General features: G+C 49.2%; 1 protein-coding gene across 1 annotated transcript in view; it reads left to right on the top strand.

Moving 5' to 3' along the window:
• The window catches only part of PFKL (phosphofructokinase, liver type), a 293,377-nt gene that overhangs the window by 177,382 nt on the left and 99,530 nt on the right, over window positions 1–16,465 (top strand). Inside the window, exon 14 of the mRNA XM_086955453.1 lies at window positions 4,406–4,476. Coding sequence (XP_086811579.1) covers window positions 4,406–4,476 — 71 coding nt within the window. The remainder of the gene's footprint in view (window positions 1–4,405; window positions 4,477–16,465) is intronic.

The following is a 16,465-nucleotide window of genomic DNA, read 5'->3' on the forward strand; positions in this document are numbered from 1 at the left end:
CCTTAATAGAATTGAATTTCCTTGCAAATGTAAAGATGCGGCCACACTCATAGTCCATCCAGTCCCTATGAAATTTAAATGCCTTCCTTTCATGTATGATGTCTTCCTCTTTTTTCAACCTTTTAATCATTTCCTCTTCAAGTTCCGTAGTTCATCAGTTTGCCCCATTTCAGCTAATTCAGAGTTCATGATATCAATATCTTCCTGTAGTTTCAAGCGATCCTTCTCCACATATTTGACTAAAATAGTAACTAGTTTTCTGGACGTGTCCACATTGGTTTCAGCCCACACTCTCATAGAGACAAGAGTACATACATCCCTGCCTTCAGTGAGAACACACATTTCATAAGAAATGTGTTAACATTTCTGCATTAGTGTAATTTAAAGTGAACCTACAAGCACACAGTACCAGTCCCAATTGAGAAAACATATCCTGAAAATAATTTGTCCCTCCTTGGCTTTTATAGACCTGGCATTACTGTCAACGCCTATCCAGGATATTTTGAAAATTTGTGTGGACAGTTATGATACGAGGAAACAAATCTAGGGACTAGATCGACTAAGCATTGCAAAGGTCACAAACAGAGCACGTATATGAGGAGCGTACGACAGATGTGCTACTGCTGCCTGTGTTGGTATTTTCTTCAGGGAATTATAGGAGTCGTTTGACGTGGTGACTTAACTGGGGCTGGGCAAGTACTGTCAGGTGCTGCTGAAAATGTTACCTACACATAGTGCACTACTTTTAGAAAGGGAGACTGCCGGGACTTCTTAGCGGAGGGTCAGTATATTAACCGAGACTAGTAGCAGTACTCATTAGTAAACAGGTGTCCAAGGATAATGATGTCCGCGTTATTATTCAGAGTCGGGGTTAACTGCACACAGATTCATTGACTTGTCCGGGAGCATACATTTAAACAAGATGGGTCATGTTAAACTTTTCCCATTGAGCACGAGCCAAATCATTATTGAGATAAACTCTAAAATGCATGGGAATTTTTTGTTATTCATTTACACTCCCCCTAGCCTTTTGCATAGTCTTCTTGCTTCTACAAAGGCTGTGCTCCTGTAATGGAAAAAACATTTTACTTTCCTTCAGTAACATGACATTCCGGTAGATTCCTTACCTAAGAAATAACCCTCCCTCCATGTGTCAGACTGGCTTGGAGTACCTTTTCCCATCAGTTCAGCACTATAAGGTGGCTGCAACTGTGACTCCGTCCATTCGCTGGCCAAGATGACATTGATGTACATTAGGCGCCAGCCTCCATGCTCATGTTACTTCCTGATACTTATTTTGCATCCTAGCCAGCAGTGTGGAATCGAACCTAGAAGTCATGGAAGCGGCCTTGTGTTATAGTGAAGTGTGCACGAATCCTCTCTGAGGGTCTTTCTTGGACATCGTGTAGCAATTGTTGAAGCATGGGATGATCGTATTACCTTCGTTACTTAATTTCCACAGATCAAATTGGATTAGTGATATAATCTTTATAATTCAGTGAATGATTTCTTGGTTAAAGAATTAACAAGTATACACTGTTTACAGTCCTATTCAGATTTCCTTACATTCTGCCTACTGTACTTACATTGGTTGCATGATAAGTTAAATAAATATTTGTGATGTGGATGACTTTCAATAAGCTTGTCTTTCTTGGCTCTAGCATAGCTCACAAAGAGCTGGTCATTCACTCAATCTGGTTGATGTAGTATCAGCATGAGGCCCACATACAGGGTTCAGTCAATGCAGCCGCTCCTCCTTCCTGGTGGATGAGAAGAATAGAGCAAATATAGAGGGTGATAGTCTGTACCACTGACACCACCTTGGGCAAGAAAGCATAGGGCCAACTTGTTTTGGTAGAGAACTGTGAAAGGGAGACGAACCAAGTGGTCCAAAAGTACTCCAACGAGCTGAAGCTATTGTTACTAACAACACTGTCTATAAGAGGTCGAAGTGGACCCCTGGACATTGGCTTGAAAGGGGATACAATCAAAAAAGTCACTGTCTTAAGTGAAAACTTAATGGCCCTTGGCATCCAATAGTTTTGACTCTCTAGGGGAGGTATTCAGTCTCAGTTTTGAGGACAAAGGCTGAACCACGGGCAACAACTCTGACGCACCTGGGTCTGGCCAATAGCATCTGACAATTTGTCTGTGGACCCCTGGGCCTGAGATGGCCTTCTCCTAGGCAGCCAAAACAAGTTTCAGCAATTTTCAGTAGTGTCGGAGCACGGGCTCAGCAGCTGAAAAGGCAGGTTGCAAGATCTCACTCAAAATGTAAGACTTGGCTTCACAGAAGACTAAGTTTTCTCTAAATTCTTGCAGCTTTGCACACTACTAACCAAGGACACTTTTTCTGTGAGAGGGCTAAAACGTTCTGGGTTGTCCCCTTCTGTTAAGGTAACTGGACCCACTAGCAGTTTGAAAGTCAAGATATTAGCCAGTTGTTGGAGTATGAAGGAGGAAGGAAATTGTTAGTATCTGAATTATCATCCCATGTACAGTCATAATCTCAAATGAACATATTTATTGCACTGCAAATGGATCTAAATAACTCCTCCATCCTGGTACATTTTTGTGCTCTTAGAAGAGACTGTAGTCATTTAATGTCAGCTGTAGATGATGGATCCCTGAACAGTGTCATGTATGTGCATGTTTGCATTGTGCTGAGGTGTAATTGTTCACACAGCTCTCTGATGGATGTCACATGTGTTTTTCCTAAGTCCCCAGATAGATCATGCAGTCTATGTGTTCTCTTTGTACTGCCAGTCACCTGTGTATTCAACTGTGTAGCCTTTGACCGTGTCATGTATGTGCATGTAACTTGCATGATCGAGGTAAACTATTAGCACCAATACTATGTGTGTCTCGGACATCTTTCAAGTGCTCACCGTCCTTTTTCCCCAGCACCACCCCCACTCCCTCCAAGGGGCGGCAATCTGAGGGATAGCCCCGGGCGCCAGAAGCTCTAGCTACGCCTGCACCAACACCCTAGGTATTGGAGCCTGTTGCAGTCACCAAGGCTTGTTTGTGTTCAGCCTGAAAATCACCACCACTGCCAAAACTGACCTGCACGTTGAGTGACTTAACTTGAGGCCATTTCCATGCCAAAAGTTGTCTTGCTGTGTTTCTTCTCCTTCTTCTGCTGGTACACTGAGAACGTGGGAGCCTCAAACTCGACGACCCGCTGATCAAAACACCTATGCGCCAGAGCCCCCAGCCCGAGTCCATTGTACCCAATAGAGTGTCTGTGTCCCTGAGACCCCCAAGAGTGGAGCCCCCCTTTGGGTTTTGCTGGTTTGTCCCCCAGCCCCCCCCCCCGCCCCCTTGCTTCCTCTTTCCTACAGATACTTTTCCCATCGACTACAGCATGTAGCGTCTGAGCATAACACAGCTGAAGCACCTCTGCACTCAGACACCTTAGGGCAGGTAAAACTGAACTCTTGTAAGTCATTTGCAAGTGACCCTATGCAGTGAATGTTTTTCCCATAGGATAACATTACTGCGTTTTGAGACTCATGCCTCAAATCTGACAGCTGTTATTTTCTACTGTTTTTACTGTAAAATTTGATAACGTCTAAAGTCCTTCCCTGATTATGAAGTTCTTGGTGTCTGAAATTCTCTAAAAAAAAATATACTTTGTGTAATTGTTCTTGAGTTTCTGAGAGTGTGTCTCTCATTTATTAACTCTGTGTGTGAAAAAAATGCTTAACACTGCCCTCTGATAAGCCTAAACTGCTCACCCAAAGTACCACAAAAGAGAATATTTATGATTATTAATTTAGGCACTTTAAGCCAATAAAGGTCATCTGGACATTCTACATAGTGTACCTCGTTTTGGTACACTGCATAAAAAGCCAGATTCCTACAAAGGGGACTTTTCCGCCTGTACCAAAATAGTCTACGCTCAAAAAGCTTAGAAAAACTGTAAGTAGGTAGAAAACGTTTTGTTGAGCAGTCCCTTCGAGGAGCACGAAAAAACAAGATTGCTCTGTGATTCCCTACATCTTGGAGACCCAGGATTCATTTGCACTGTTGCTTGTATCTTACACCACATACTCTGTGTTTCTTTAGCAATATCAGCTTAATACTGGCAATATTCTAGTAATTATGTAGCATGATGTGCTGGTGGAGTGGAGTGAAAGTGTTGGTAACAATCATGCTAGGTACCTCTTCACTAATTTAATAATGTAACTACATAGCCTTGTCTAAGCTTAATATAGTGCCATAAATAAACAATTTCTTTGATCCCTGAATCATAGCCTGTCTATTGAATTCCAGTTAAAATGTTTCACTTTGAATGCGGTTTGTTTTCGAATAGTAATCTTATGCAAATTTGAACTTTAAAACAGCACAAAAAATACTTCTGTACATATTTTCTTGATAAAAAGTATCATACTCTTCACAGGTTAAAGAAGTGGGCTGGCGTGACGTTGCAGGATGGATTGGAAGAGGGGGTTCGATGCTTGGAACGAAGCGGTAAGTGCTTTGATCATAATGCTGCAAGTAATGCGCTTTGTAGACCCATAATTTATTATTGGAATTGTCCCATCACACTCGCGAACACTTGATATAATCCCATATTCAAAGTCTTTTGAAATAGTGAAAACATGAGTTTACATTACGCCTGTTTATTGTTGTAGTCAATGTTTAGTCTACAATATAACCAAAGTTGCAGTACCATTAGCCTCGTTGACGCACCAGGATTTTATTTCCATATATGGAATTACCTGCTTCTTCTCTGGATTTACTATTTAATCCCTGTTAAGTATCACTGTATGTAACATCAAGGGTCAAATGCATGCATCTGCTTATTGGTGCAAGTTCATGATTTTCGTCTCTTTGACATGAATGAGAACTTAGCAATTATAGGTAGATGATCCACTCTCTCCGCCAATTAAAAAATATACATTCTTGTGCGTGTGGGACTCTAATGCCAGCAGAAAGTTGATAATGGGAATAGCTGTCCTGTACAGTATCCCACGTTCTTGACTAGTGGTATTGATGAATGAAGCCTGGGGTAGGGAGGAATTTTGAAAGGCGTATGAGAGGGGAGAAAGGTGGGGGTGAAGGGGAGTAAGCACTCCACCCCATACCTGGGTAGCATAGCTGTGAGTGTCATGTATTGGGTGCTGAGGAGTGTTGTCTGCAAGTTGCAAAGAGCTCTTCCAGGCCAGGAGCTCCTGATGCTGCTGGTGTGACAAGTGGACTCCAGATCAGAACTTCTGTGTCTAATCCTAGCTGTAAAAACATTCCCTAACTCTAACCCAACACAACTGTAGAATCCTCATATACTCTAAAAATGTTCATGCAAAGACCGCATTGTAAAGCCCTGTAACAGTGTAAATGAGACCATGGAAATGTCTGATACAGTAATTGTGACAATCTAAAAGGTTCCCCTTGCATATGGCATCTCGGGTTTTATCACTGAGCTATTAAAAACAGGCTTGATATCATTTATTACACTTGGACCCTATGCCTTTCATATAGCACATGTCCAGGGCAAGGATCAAGGCAGAGCCATACATACCTAGCAGTGATTGACACCTCTTGGAATTCACAGCATAACTTAATTGGCAAATGGCATTTTGATGGCTTCTTCGGCTTGCACATTCCTGTTGACATCCCATCCTGCTTATGAGTCGAACATAATTTTTATTTTCTTTAAATCTTTGTATTGATTTTAAACGATAACATCATCATTGAAGCAATATGCACCATAAGTACAATAATTTAACATAGCTATCCACATCAGCAGTAGTGATTCTGAGTTAGACAGGAAAAAACCCACAACATCTTTTAGCCAATGTCATTTCTGTTCCCCACATTATTCATTTACCAATCGTTTTTAGGTCTCGCCAACACAGTGCGCATTCACTGCATAGGAGACCTTTAGCCATCGTCCAGCACTTTTTACAAAGCACATACTCGTGGTTGTGGCGGTATAGGGCTTGCGGGAGTAGGCAGCGGCACGCCACAAGCACGAGTATGTGCTTTGAAAAAGAGCAGACTGCTCTCCTCCAGCGCACGCGCACCACTCCTGTGTGCATCCCTCCGCCTCTCTCTTCCACTGGGCCCAGTCGCCGTGCAAAATGCCCATTATTTCCGAGTCCATTATTTTCAAGTGTTTCTTTGCTGTACAATGCCCTCTCGCCCACGTTTCAACAGTGTTGTCTCTGTCTAGCACCGCTCCACCCGACCCAAGACAAGAGATAGAGGCGTTTTTTTTTAATGCGTGTAAGACGCTGTCATTTAGAGCCACTTCATCCGAGATATTTAGCCTTCCAATTTAATTAACAAGAAAATAATATTTGGCTGCTGCCCACACACTTATGATTGCTGTCAATCAAGGTCCCGGGCCCAGTAGCCATGCAAAATGACCATTATTTCCGAGTGTTTCTTTGCTGTACAATGCTTTCTCGCCCATGTTTCAACAGTGTTGTCTCTGTCTAGCACCGTTCCACCACACCCTCGCACTTTTGGAGTTGAGGCGCTGTAGGCTCCATTAGCACACGCAGACTAGTGTTCGTTCTCCGGGTAGCCAGGCGTGCTTTGACACCTTTACACACACACACCGTGTCTAATTAGCGGCCACTCGGCACAAACACCACACAAAAATAAAATGATTACTGATCAGGCTGACAGGATGGCTCAAGTAATTGCTTCCCACAGGGGGTGGAGCATGTTGGTGGAAACTGTGGATGCTTTTATTCCGGCAAGGGAGCCATGCAGTGGGTTCATTGTTGTATTCTGAGCAGATGATAACTGTGCAGGTACGTCCTCTGTCTTTGCTACTCTTTATCCGACCACAGTTCATCCTAATATTCCTTTCTTCACAGGCAATGGTTATGTAGGGCGATGTTTACCTTCAATTCATTGCGCCTTTCTAAACCTACACCACTTTTTCACTGTCATGTTTCAGTAGGTGTGAACATTTTTAACATGCACAGATCCCTGAATTTACGGTCTGAATTAAAATCTTAGAATGACGATCTGCTTTAGATAAAAAATATCTGCTGCATTATTTTAAGACTATTTAGTTCTGTTCATGCAGCTGATAGGTGCCAACTTTCACGTGGTGTTTGTAGTTGTTGCTCAGTCTCACTTCACTGTTTCAGCGCTCTATTCCAGTGGCTGTGTGTTTGGTCTTTCAGGTCGCGTTGAAACAGTGAAATGAGCTGGTTCTAATAATATATTATTCACCCTCACAAGAACGCACTTTCAGAGCACATTTGACAAGGATCATTGCAGCTTATGCCCATCCTATGCAGTTAAAGGGACAGTCATACACTATAAAATGTTAGAGGACTGGTGTTTCCCATTTACTGGTGCTCTAGATTCTTAGTCTGCTATGGAAAGTTTGCTCCCTACTCCTCCTTGACTCTCCAAGTAGATGTGGAAATGCAGGCAACATCTAGCTAAAGGGAGTGTAAGAGCTTTGCCACACAGTTATCACAGTTGTAATAAAATATGAATGTGTGAGCACCAAACACTTGATAATGCCTCAAAAGATTCAAATATTTTTACAATAAGAAATGTGATGCAACTAATAGGAAAGTACACAAAACAAAAAGATGCAAGTTTAATTATTCAGACAGTGCACTATTACTAAATTTGGACAATGGTGTCACCATGAGAGCGAAACCTCAGTGCCGCAACAGTGCAGTTCTGGAACATTTGGATTTTCTGTCAGTTTTTGTAAACCTAAATTGATCACAATCTTAACCCTGTACAGTGGGAGATCATAGTCTTGTGGCCCAGACACTTTGTTACAAAGTTGATATCCCTTACTTTTCCTAACGGTTGTTTTCACAAACACTTGAAAACCAGCAGGAAAATACCACCAAGACAAACAATACTGTATCTCTTGAAAACTGTACAGCAAAAGGACAGTGTCTCAGAATTTGGCAAATACGTTTCTGGATCCATAGACTGAAGCATGCTGAATGCATTTAGGGCGGTGGTGTCCGGCCCCTAGAAGAGTGGTCTCATCACACCAGCCCTTATTTTTACCACATGGCTTCTCTTATCTCAAAGCTCCCGACCTGACTCAAGGCCTCTTCCAGGCGCCACCTCTTCTTCTGGGAGCACTGCCCTCTTTTTTGTGGGGGGGGGAGGGTGTGAGTGATCTGTAGGGTTCAGGACCTCCGCTCCCCCAGAGGGCCCCCGGCAGTCCCTCCAAGGACAGCCGGTCACCTCTCTCTACCCCTCACTGTCCATCTTTTACCTCACTCTGTTCCTCACTGTCCAACTCTGTTCCTCGCTGCCAACCCTCCCGTTCCTCACTGTCCTTCTTCTTCCCTCCTCTGTCCCTCACTGTCCTTCATCTCCCTCCTCTGTCCCTTGCTGTCCTTCTCCCTCCTCTGTCCCTCACTGTCCTTGTTCTCCCTCCTCTGTGCCTCACTGTCCTTCGTCTACCTCACTCTGCTCCTCACTGTTCAACTCTGTCCCGCACTGTTCTTTTTCCCTCCTCTAACCTTTACTATCCTTCTCCCTCCTCGGTCCCTCACTGTCCTTCTTCTCCCACCTCTACCCTTCACTTTCCTTCTCCCTCCTCTGTCCTTCATTGTCTTTCTTCTCCTCTGTTCCTCACCGTCCTTCTCTCTCCTCAGTCCCTCACTGTCTCTCTTCTCTCTCCTCTATCCCTCACTGTCCTTCTTCTACCTCCTGTCCCTCCCTGTCCTTCTTCTCCGCTGCCCCTTTTCATGTTTAACAATATATTCGAAATCAGATATTACACTTCAACATACTTCTGTAACTCAAAGTCCCAAATTCATTATACACAAATAATTTCACTTCCTTGCCAATGCACTTAAACCTAGTCAGCAGTGCACGTTTTAATTGCCACCCACCAGTAAGCCATAACCTCATGATTGTGTGTTTGTATGTACAAGATTGGGGTATCAATCCACTATGCACCCTCCTGACTAGTATTCAGCTTGGCTGAGATTTAGAAACCATACAGGTAATAGAAATGGTTTATGCTTTTATTTTACTAATGATTGCCACCTTTCACTTTATTGCCTGGAATATCACATTTAAGTTCTCATATGCAAAACTATGTACTCCAACTTCTAGTGGGCACTGCTTTGTAACCTTTCAGCAAGGGCATTGTTAACAAGCATTGGCATAGCCAATAGGTCTCGCCATGTTTAGCCATGCAACAGTTTTTTTTTTTGCTGAAATTTATTTTATTGTTGCATCAAAGTATACAGGTACAGTGTAATTGATCTGCTGACGTGGCCTCAACATTCAGCCATGAACAGCCAAGCGTGCAACGTTTTCTAGTATCTATATAACTGGTGCAAACACACATTTTCTCGAACAATCGGTGTAGATCGTACAAACATGTCCGCAGGCCGGGAAACAGTGAATCTATATCGCCGATAGGGCGGTGGACAATAGCAGGTATGTAGGATCCCGCCTTGAAAGCGTAGGATCGAGGTCTGTACTGTCCATGCAGTGGTGGCACCTGAGAACAAGGGGGACAAAAACCGTGGGTGGGAAGCATGTGGGCGCTAGCAGGGTCTAAACAGGGGGATACTGGCGACGGGTGTCAGGGGGGGGGGGGCCTCGGGGCTAGGTGGTCTGTGCTCCATGAGAGGGGGGGGGAGGGGGAAAGAGGGGTGAGCAGGGGGCGAGTACCCCCCGGGGATGCGGGCATCGAGGTGGGTGGCATGGCATACGAGAGTTTGATCAGGACGGAGAGGGTACCGGGAGACGGTCCCGGGATGGTTGATACCATGTAGAGGTTATTGATTCTCTTGGGCGGGGGGGAGGGGTGGAGTAGGCTGGTCTTCTGCATGTGTGGATTGTCGGAAGCTGTGGAGGAGCATGGCCCATTCCATGGACAAGGGAATTTTGCGCGCACCCCTGGCTTCTTCCTCTCGAAGGGCATCCTCTTCCGCCGCCGCCCATTTACCGACTGCGCCCTTCCATGCCGCTACAGAGGGACCCTCCGGGGAACGCCAGCGCATGGCTATACATCTGTTCGCCAACAGGAGTGCTAATGACACGAAGCGTTTGCACACTGGGTCTCCCTTGGGGACATGAAAGATGCCTAGTGCACTGGACTCCCAGGTGGCTAGTGTAGTGAGACCCATAAGGTCCGCCAGTGTGTCGTGTACCGCCCGCCAAAAGGGGTGAAGGTTGGGGCAACTCCAGAACATGTGCCGAAAATCCGCCGTAGGGGAGCAGCATCTGGGGCAAAGGAATGGTGTGGAGGGATAGAACTTCTGCAGTCGCGCTGGGGTGAGGTATGCCCTGTGTAGGATGTAGTATTGGATGTTTTTGAAGCGGGCGTTCCTAGAGACGCGTTTTGGGGCCTCAAGGGCTTTAGTCCATTCAGAATCGTGTAGTGCGCGACCTATGTCCTCCTCCCATGTGGCTCTCAAATTCGTAAGGGGAGCATGTGAGAGTTCCCGGATAGATTTATATAACCAAGTAATTAAGTGGCGTCCCACCCCCATGTGTAGGATTGTGTGTATTACTGGATGCGTGTCTGGCTCGCCAGTGCAGAGATTAAAATGGGGCCGGTATCCATCGAGTAGCTGTCTATATCTGAGGAATTGGCTTGGGGGGAGTCCGTATTCAGCGGTCAGGCGGTCCAGCGATTTTAACTGGCCTTCCTCGAAGAGCGATTCCAGATCCGCGATGCCACAGAGTGACCACTCGGTGAACAGTGGGGCGGTGAAGTAGGAGTCCTGCCTGGGGCTGCCTATCAGTGGTAGTAGCGGGGAGTACGGAGGCCTACTGGGGGACAGCCGGTGGATTCGCATCATGCACCGGCGCGCTATTGCCACTTGAAGGGGGTATGTGCGCCGAGGCTTGGTGCCTGGGAGGAGGAGACGGGTGAGTTCTGGGGTTGCGACTCTGCCGGCCGAAGTGACAGTTTCCTGAGGGTAGAGGTCCGCCGTCCAGTAAGACAGCCATTGGAGTTGTGCCGCGAGGAAATACGCCTCAAAGGATGGAGCTCCGAGTCCACCCTGCGCCGTGGGAAGTTGGAGGGTTTTCAGGGCGACCCGGTGTCGGCCCTCGCCCCAGATAAGGGTACTCAGGAGGGAATCGACAGCGCGGAAGAAGAACCTGGGTGGTATAACCGGTAAGTTTGTGAAGTGGTAAAGGAGCCGGGGAAGCATCACCATTTTAGCAAGGGCTATCCGTCCTATCGGGCTAGGGGGAGTTTATTCCAGAAGGCGACAGTCGGGCGCAGACTAGCAAGCACTGCGCGGTGATTACCTTCAAACATGGCCGCCGGAGAATGGTACAAGCGGACACCGAGATACCGGGGAGCCTCCGCGGACCACGAGAGTTTGTGCGGACCGAGCTCGACCTCCCGGGGGGGTAGGCTCGGGTGTAAGGGGTAAACTGTGGACTTGTCCCAGTTCACCTGTAGGCCCGAGGCATCTGCAAAGTCCACCAATGTCGCTCCTATGGGGGCCAGGTCCGCTTCGATGTCCCGGACGTATATGAGGAGATCGTCCGCGTACATGGACACGCAATGCATATCGTCCGCGAGGGGAATGCCCCAGTCCACACCCTCCAGGCGCAGACGAACCGCCAGCGGTTCGACCGCCAATGCGAATAAGAGCGGCGACAGGGGGCACCCCTGTCTTGTGCCCCGCCGAACTCCGAATGCTGGTGATATACGTTTCCCGATCCGAACTCGAGTGGTGAGATCGGTATACAGGAGGCGTGTGTACGCCATGAGCGTCGGACCGATATTAAGGCACCGCAGGACAGAGAAGAGATAGTGCCATGTGAGGGTGTCGAATGCCTTTTCCAGGTCCATAATGAGACAGGCGGCGCGAGGAAATCGGTCCCGCACCTGATCCTGGACATGGAAGACTCTACGGAGATTCTGGGAGGTGTTTCTTCCCGGCACGAAGCCGCATTGGTCGGGGTGGACCAATGGGCGAATGATCTGCGCATACCGGTCCGCCAGGATTTTCCCCAGGATCTTGCAGTCGGCCGACAGGAGCGTGATGGGGCGGTACGACCCCATATAGAGTGGGTCTCTGTGGGGCTTGGGAAAGGTGACGATCACGGACTCCCGTAGTGACTGGGGCAGCCTGCCGAGATGAAGAGACGCCCCGAACAACCGTGACAGACGAGGGACCACCAGGGGGGAGAATGTCGAGTAGTATTCTAGTGGGAAGCCGTCCAACCCCGGCGCTTTATTACGAGACATGGCTCGTATTGTCTGGGTGATGTCGGACGGGGCAATCTTGGCGTCGAGGGAGCGTTTATCGGCGTCCGATATTGTGGATAGAGTCAGAGGGTCTAGAAAATTGTCCACTGAAGATGGGGAGTACTGGGTTGGAGTCCCGTACACTTGTGTATAATGACGCTGGAACGCCAGGAGAATCTCGGCTTGTGAGCGCACCAGCACACCGTCTGGGTTGATAATGTCCGTGATTGGCTTAATTTCAGTGTCCTGCCTCGCCATCCAAGCCAGCAGCGCCCCCGTTTTGTCCCTATCCTTATGCATCCTAGAGGCGTAAGCCCTAAAATTATACTTCCGGAGATCAGCGCAGGCGGCCTGGTATTCCGTCTTCGCTTCAGCCGTGAGCACAGCGTGCTCCTCCGAGTCGTCAGGTCGTTTAGTGAGTGCGGCCAAAGTCTGCTCCGAGGTCAGGAGTGTCCGCTCCAGGGTGCGGCGAACCCCCACCACCTGTTTGATGTATTCTCCCCTAGCTACCACCTTAAACGCGTCCCACTCCACTAATACCGACGACGCCGCGTTCGCGTTATGTGTGAAGTAGTCCTGTAGGCTAGTTTTATGTGCGTCTCTGAATACTGGGTCGGTCAGGCAATCCCGAGGGAGGCGCCAGGTGGGGACCGGTGGGTGGGGTGGGCGCCAGGTGAGACGTATAATGTGAGCGTCGTAATCCGAGAGGATCCGGCCTAGGTAGTCCGTAGACGTGATCTTAGGGAGAATTGGTGCAGAGCAGAGGAAGCGGTCTAGGCGGACCCGGAGGTTGTGTGGGATCGAGTGGAAGGAGTAAATGCGAGCCAGTGGGTGGAGGTGTCGCCATGCGTCAGTGAGCGCCCAGTGTGTGACCCAGGTCCTAAAGAGCTCTGCCTGCCGGGGGGCCGGGGAATGTGCGGGAGGAGGATGTGAGCGGTCCAGGGTGGGGTCCAGTGTGCAATTAAAGTCGCCTCCCAATACCCATGGGACTGTGGTGAACTGGGCCAAAACGCCCGTGAGGTGATCCCAGAACTTATCTTGGTCTGTGTTAGGGGCGTAAATGCTGCCCAGGAGTATTCCCTGCCCGTCCAGTATTCCCTCCAGAAGCGCATATCTGCCCTCTTTGTCTACCACCCGTCGGAGCACCCGGAAGGGAGTACCCGGTCTGACCCAGATCAATGCGCCGCGTGCAAACGCTGAGTATTGCGTGGCACAGAGGGTCCCACGCCATTTAGATTGCAGGCGAGTGAGTTCGGTAGCGTTTATGTGTGTCTCCTGTAGGAGTGCAATATTGGCTGACATGCGTCTAATGTAGGCGTACACAGAATATCGTTTGCTGGGCGTGTGCAGGCCCCGTACATTCAATGTGAGGACATTAATGTCTGAGTGTGGGACTGCCATTCCTGGGGTGTCTTGGTAGGGATGAGGGCCCCCCTGTAGTACCCGAGGGTCGCCAGCATGTATTTGTCACGTGCGTTCCTGCGCGCCAAGCTTCCACAATCGTAGGGGAGGGACTAAGGGGAGTAACAACTAGTAAAACCTTGGGTGGGCAACAGTCCCAATACTGGGGATATAGCACCGAAGGTGGCATATCCAAACTAGTATCCCACTAGGGGAGAAATACAACAGTTAACTGCGGGGGTGGCAGCATGTGTCGCCGCTGGGCCTGTGCGCGGGTCGGGCTCTTGCAGGAGAAGAGTCCATCGCTCGGGAGCGCATACAATAATCAGGCAAAGCAGTCTAGGCACCTAGACGTCGCGCAATACAGCGGGCAATCATTAGAAGGATACAGAAATCGACAGTTCACTGTTTTTTTTTGTTGTTTTTTTTTTTAAAGTAATTTTTATTGTAGACACACTTTACACAGGCCAATAGTTGCACATATTCAGCATCATTCACAGTGCTACAGTCAGGTTCATCAACTTCTCGTGTACACAGCCTGCAGGCCCACATCCCGGGGGCCGGGCGGCGGCAGTAATTTCACACCCCCATGCCTGGTTGCTCTTCCTCAGGAGTATGGACTCGGATTTGTGTGTGTGCCTACTTTTCCGTCCTCGCCTAATGAAACCCCGAACTCCCCCCCAACTTTCCCCCCAGTCCCGAAAAACCTTACCCCCCCCCCCCCCCCCTGTTCCCTCCTCCCACCCCATCATCCGCACGGGAGCCTCCCGTTGTGTGTCTCTAACCTCGGGCTTCAGGCTTTCTCCTCCACCGGTTCTCTTATCACCAGATTATTGTACTGTGCTGACCCCTGCCACGTCTAGGTCCTCCCCGTCATCCACTATTCCACTATCCCTGAGGCCTTGTACCATTACCTCCCAGGCCGTTGCTTGTTCTAGTGCTCTCTCATTAGCAGTTCCACGCGCCATCTGATACCTATGCGTGCTATCGCAGGCCGCCCATTTCAGAAATTCGTTGTACCACCTCCTATACGTCGGGCTCGCCCTTGCCTTCCAGTTTCTGATTATCTCACGCTTGGCTACCATTAAACCCATATCTATGAACTTGCTCGAGAGCTTGTTTTTGGGGGTATGTGGAAACCAATGCAGGATGCACGCCGCTGCATCAAAGTCAACAGTCCGGTCCGTCACCTCGTTCATGGAGTCGCCCACGGCTCGCCAATAGTCTGATAGGGCCGGGCATGACCAGAGCATATGCACCAACTCGGCTCCATCTGCCACACAGCGGGGGCACCTCGCATCAGTCGCGCCAAAGTACCTCAGGATTCTCCCAGGGGTCATGTACGCCCTGTGCAGTATGTAATAATGGATAACTTGAAAACGAGCGTTCCTTGTGCTATTGCGCGCCCTCCGCACCAGCTGTGCCCACGTCGTATCCGGGATGGGCTTACCCAGGTCAGTTTCCCACTTGAGTTTCAGTGCATCGAGGGGCGGCAGGTGCTCGTGGAGCATTCTGTTGTATAAGCAAGATACCGCTTTCACCGTCCCCGCTGCCATCATGGTGTATTGGCACGCCATGGCCGTCTCCGGCTCCGCCAGTCCCAGTCCCCAGTGTTTCTGCATTGCTCTCGTCACAGCTGCATGAAGGAGATAGCCCCCGCGTGGGAGATCAAAGCGTTCCTGGAGGGCCGAGTACGGGAGGAGCTCCCCGTTTTCGAAAAGGTCCCCTACCACCTGTATTCCTACCTCCTCCCACTGCAGCAGGCAGGACCAATCGCCTCCATGGGGCAATGCTGTCAACATGCCCAGTGGCATCTCCGGGGCGTAGGGGTGCTGAATCCCTGCCCGCTTCTGTGCTCTGTTCCAGCAACGCCGAAATGTATCCTGTTCAAGGGACAGATCCCGGGCGGCGAGTTTCTGTCCTAGCGCGATGTAGGCTAGTATGTGTCGTGGCGTACCCCGCAGTCGTTTATCTTCCGGGCCTCGGTAAACCCGAGCCACCTCTTGCGTGAAGATCTGCAACTGGGCAGCGAGATAATAGAGCTCGTAGTCTGGGAGCGCCAAGCCGCCCTCATCTTTCGGGCGGGTGAGTGTCGCCAGCGCCACTCTACATCTGCCCGTCCCCCATAGGAAGGAAGTGAGCTGGGAGCGAAGTCGGCGGAAAAAGGAGCTGGGGATCCAGATCGGAAGCGTTCGGAAGTAATACAGCAGCCGCGGGAGGGCCACCATTTTTAGCAGTGCTATCCTACCAGCTATGGATAGCGGAAGCGTGGCCCAGAATGCCATGCTACCCTTCAGCCCCCTGACGCATCTCTCCACATTGCCCTCGAACAAAGCCGTCGCTGTGTGATAGACGTATACTCCAAGATAGTGGAGACAAGTTGGCTCCCAATGAAGCAGCGGTCTGTGTTCTGGGCGGGCCTCGTCCTCCTTCAGTGGAAAGAGGCTCGTCTTCGCCCAGTTAACTCTTAGGCCCGAGAGGTCGCCAAAACGTCCCAGCAACTCCTCTGCCCCCTCGAGCTCAGACGCGTCGTTGTCCAGGAACAGCAGGAGATCATCGGCGTACAGCGAGATAAACTGTCGCCCGTCACCAGTTTGCACACCTGCGAAGTATCGCCCCCTGCGGGCTTCCACAGCCAGCGGTTCGATCGCTAAAGCGAACAGTAATGGGGACAGGGAGCAACCCTGCCGGGTGTCCCTCTCCACTGGGTACTGATGGGACACCAGGGATCCAACCCGCACCCTCGCTACGGCCGCCGTGTAAAGCACTTGCGTCCACCGGATATAGCCTGCGCCCAGCCCGAAACGCGCCATGACTGCATATAGATAATCCCACTCTAGACTATCGAACGCTTTTTCTATATTGACCGAGAGGGCA

The sequence above is a fragment of the Lissotriton vulgaris genome, chromosome 2_1, assembly GCF_964263255.1.
Source record: "Lissotriton vulgaris chromosome 2_1, aLisVul1.2, whole genome shotgun sequence".
NCBI classification, from domain to species: domain Eukaryota; kingdom Metazoa; phylum Chordata; class Amphibia; order Caudata; family Salamandridae; genus Lissotriton; species Lissotriton vulgaris.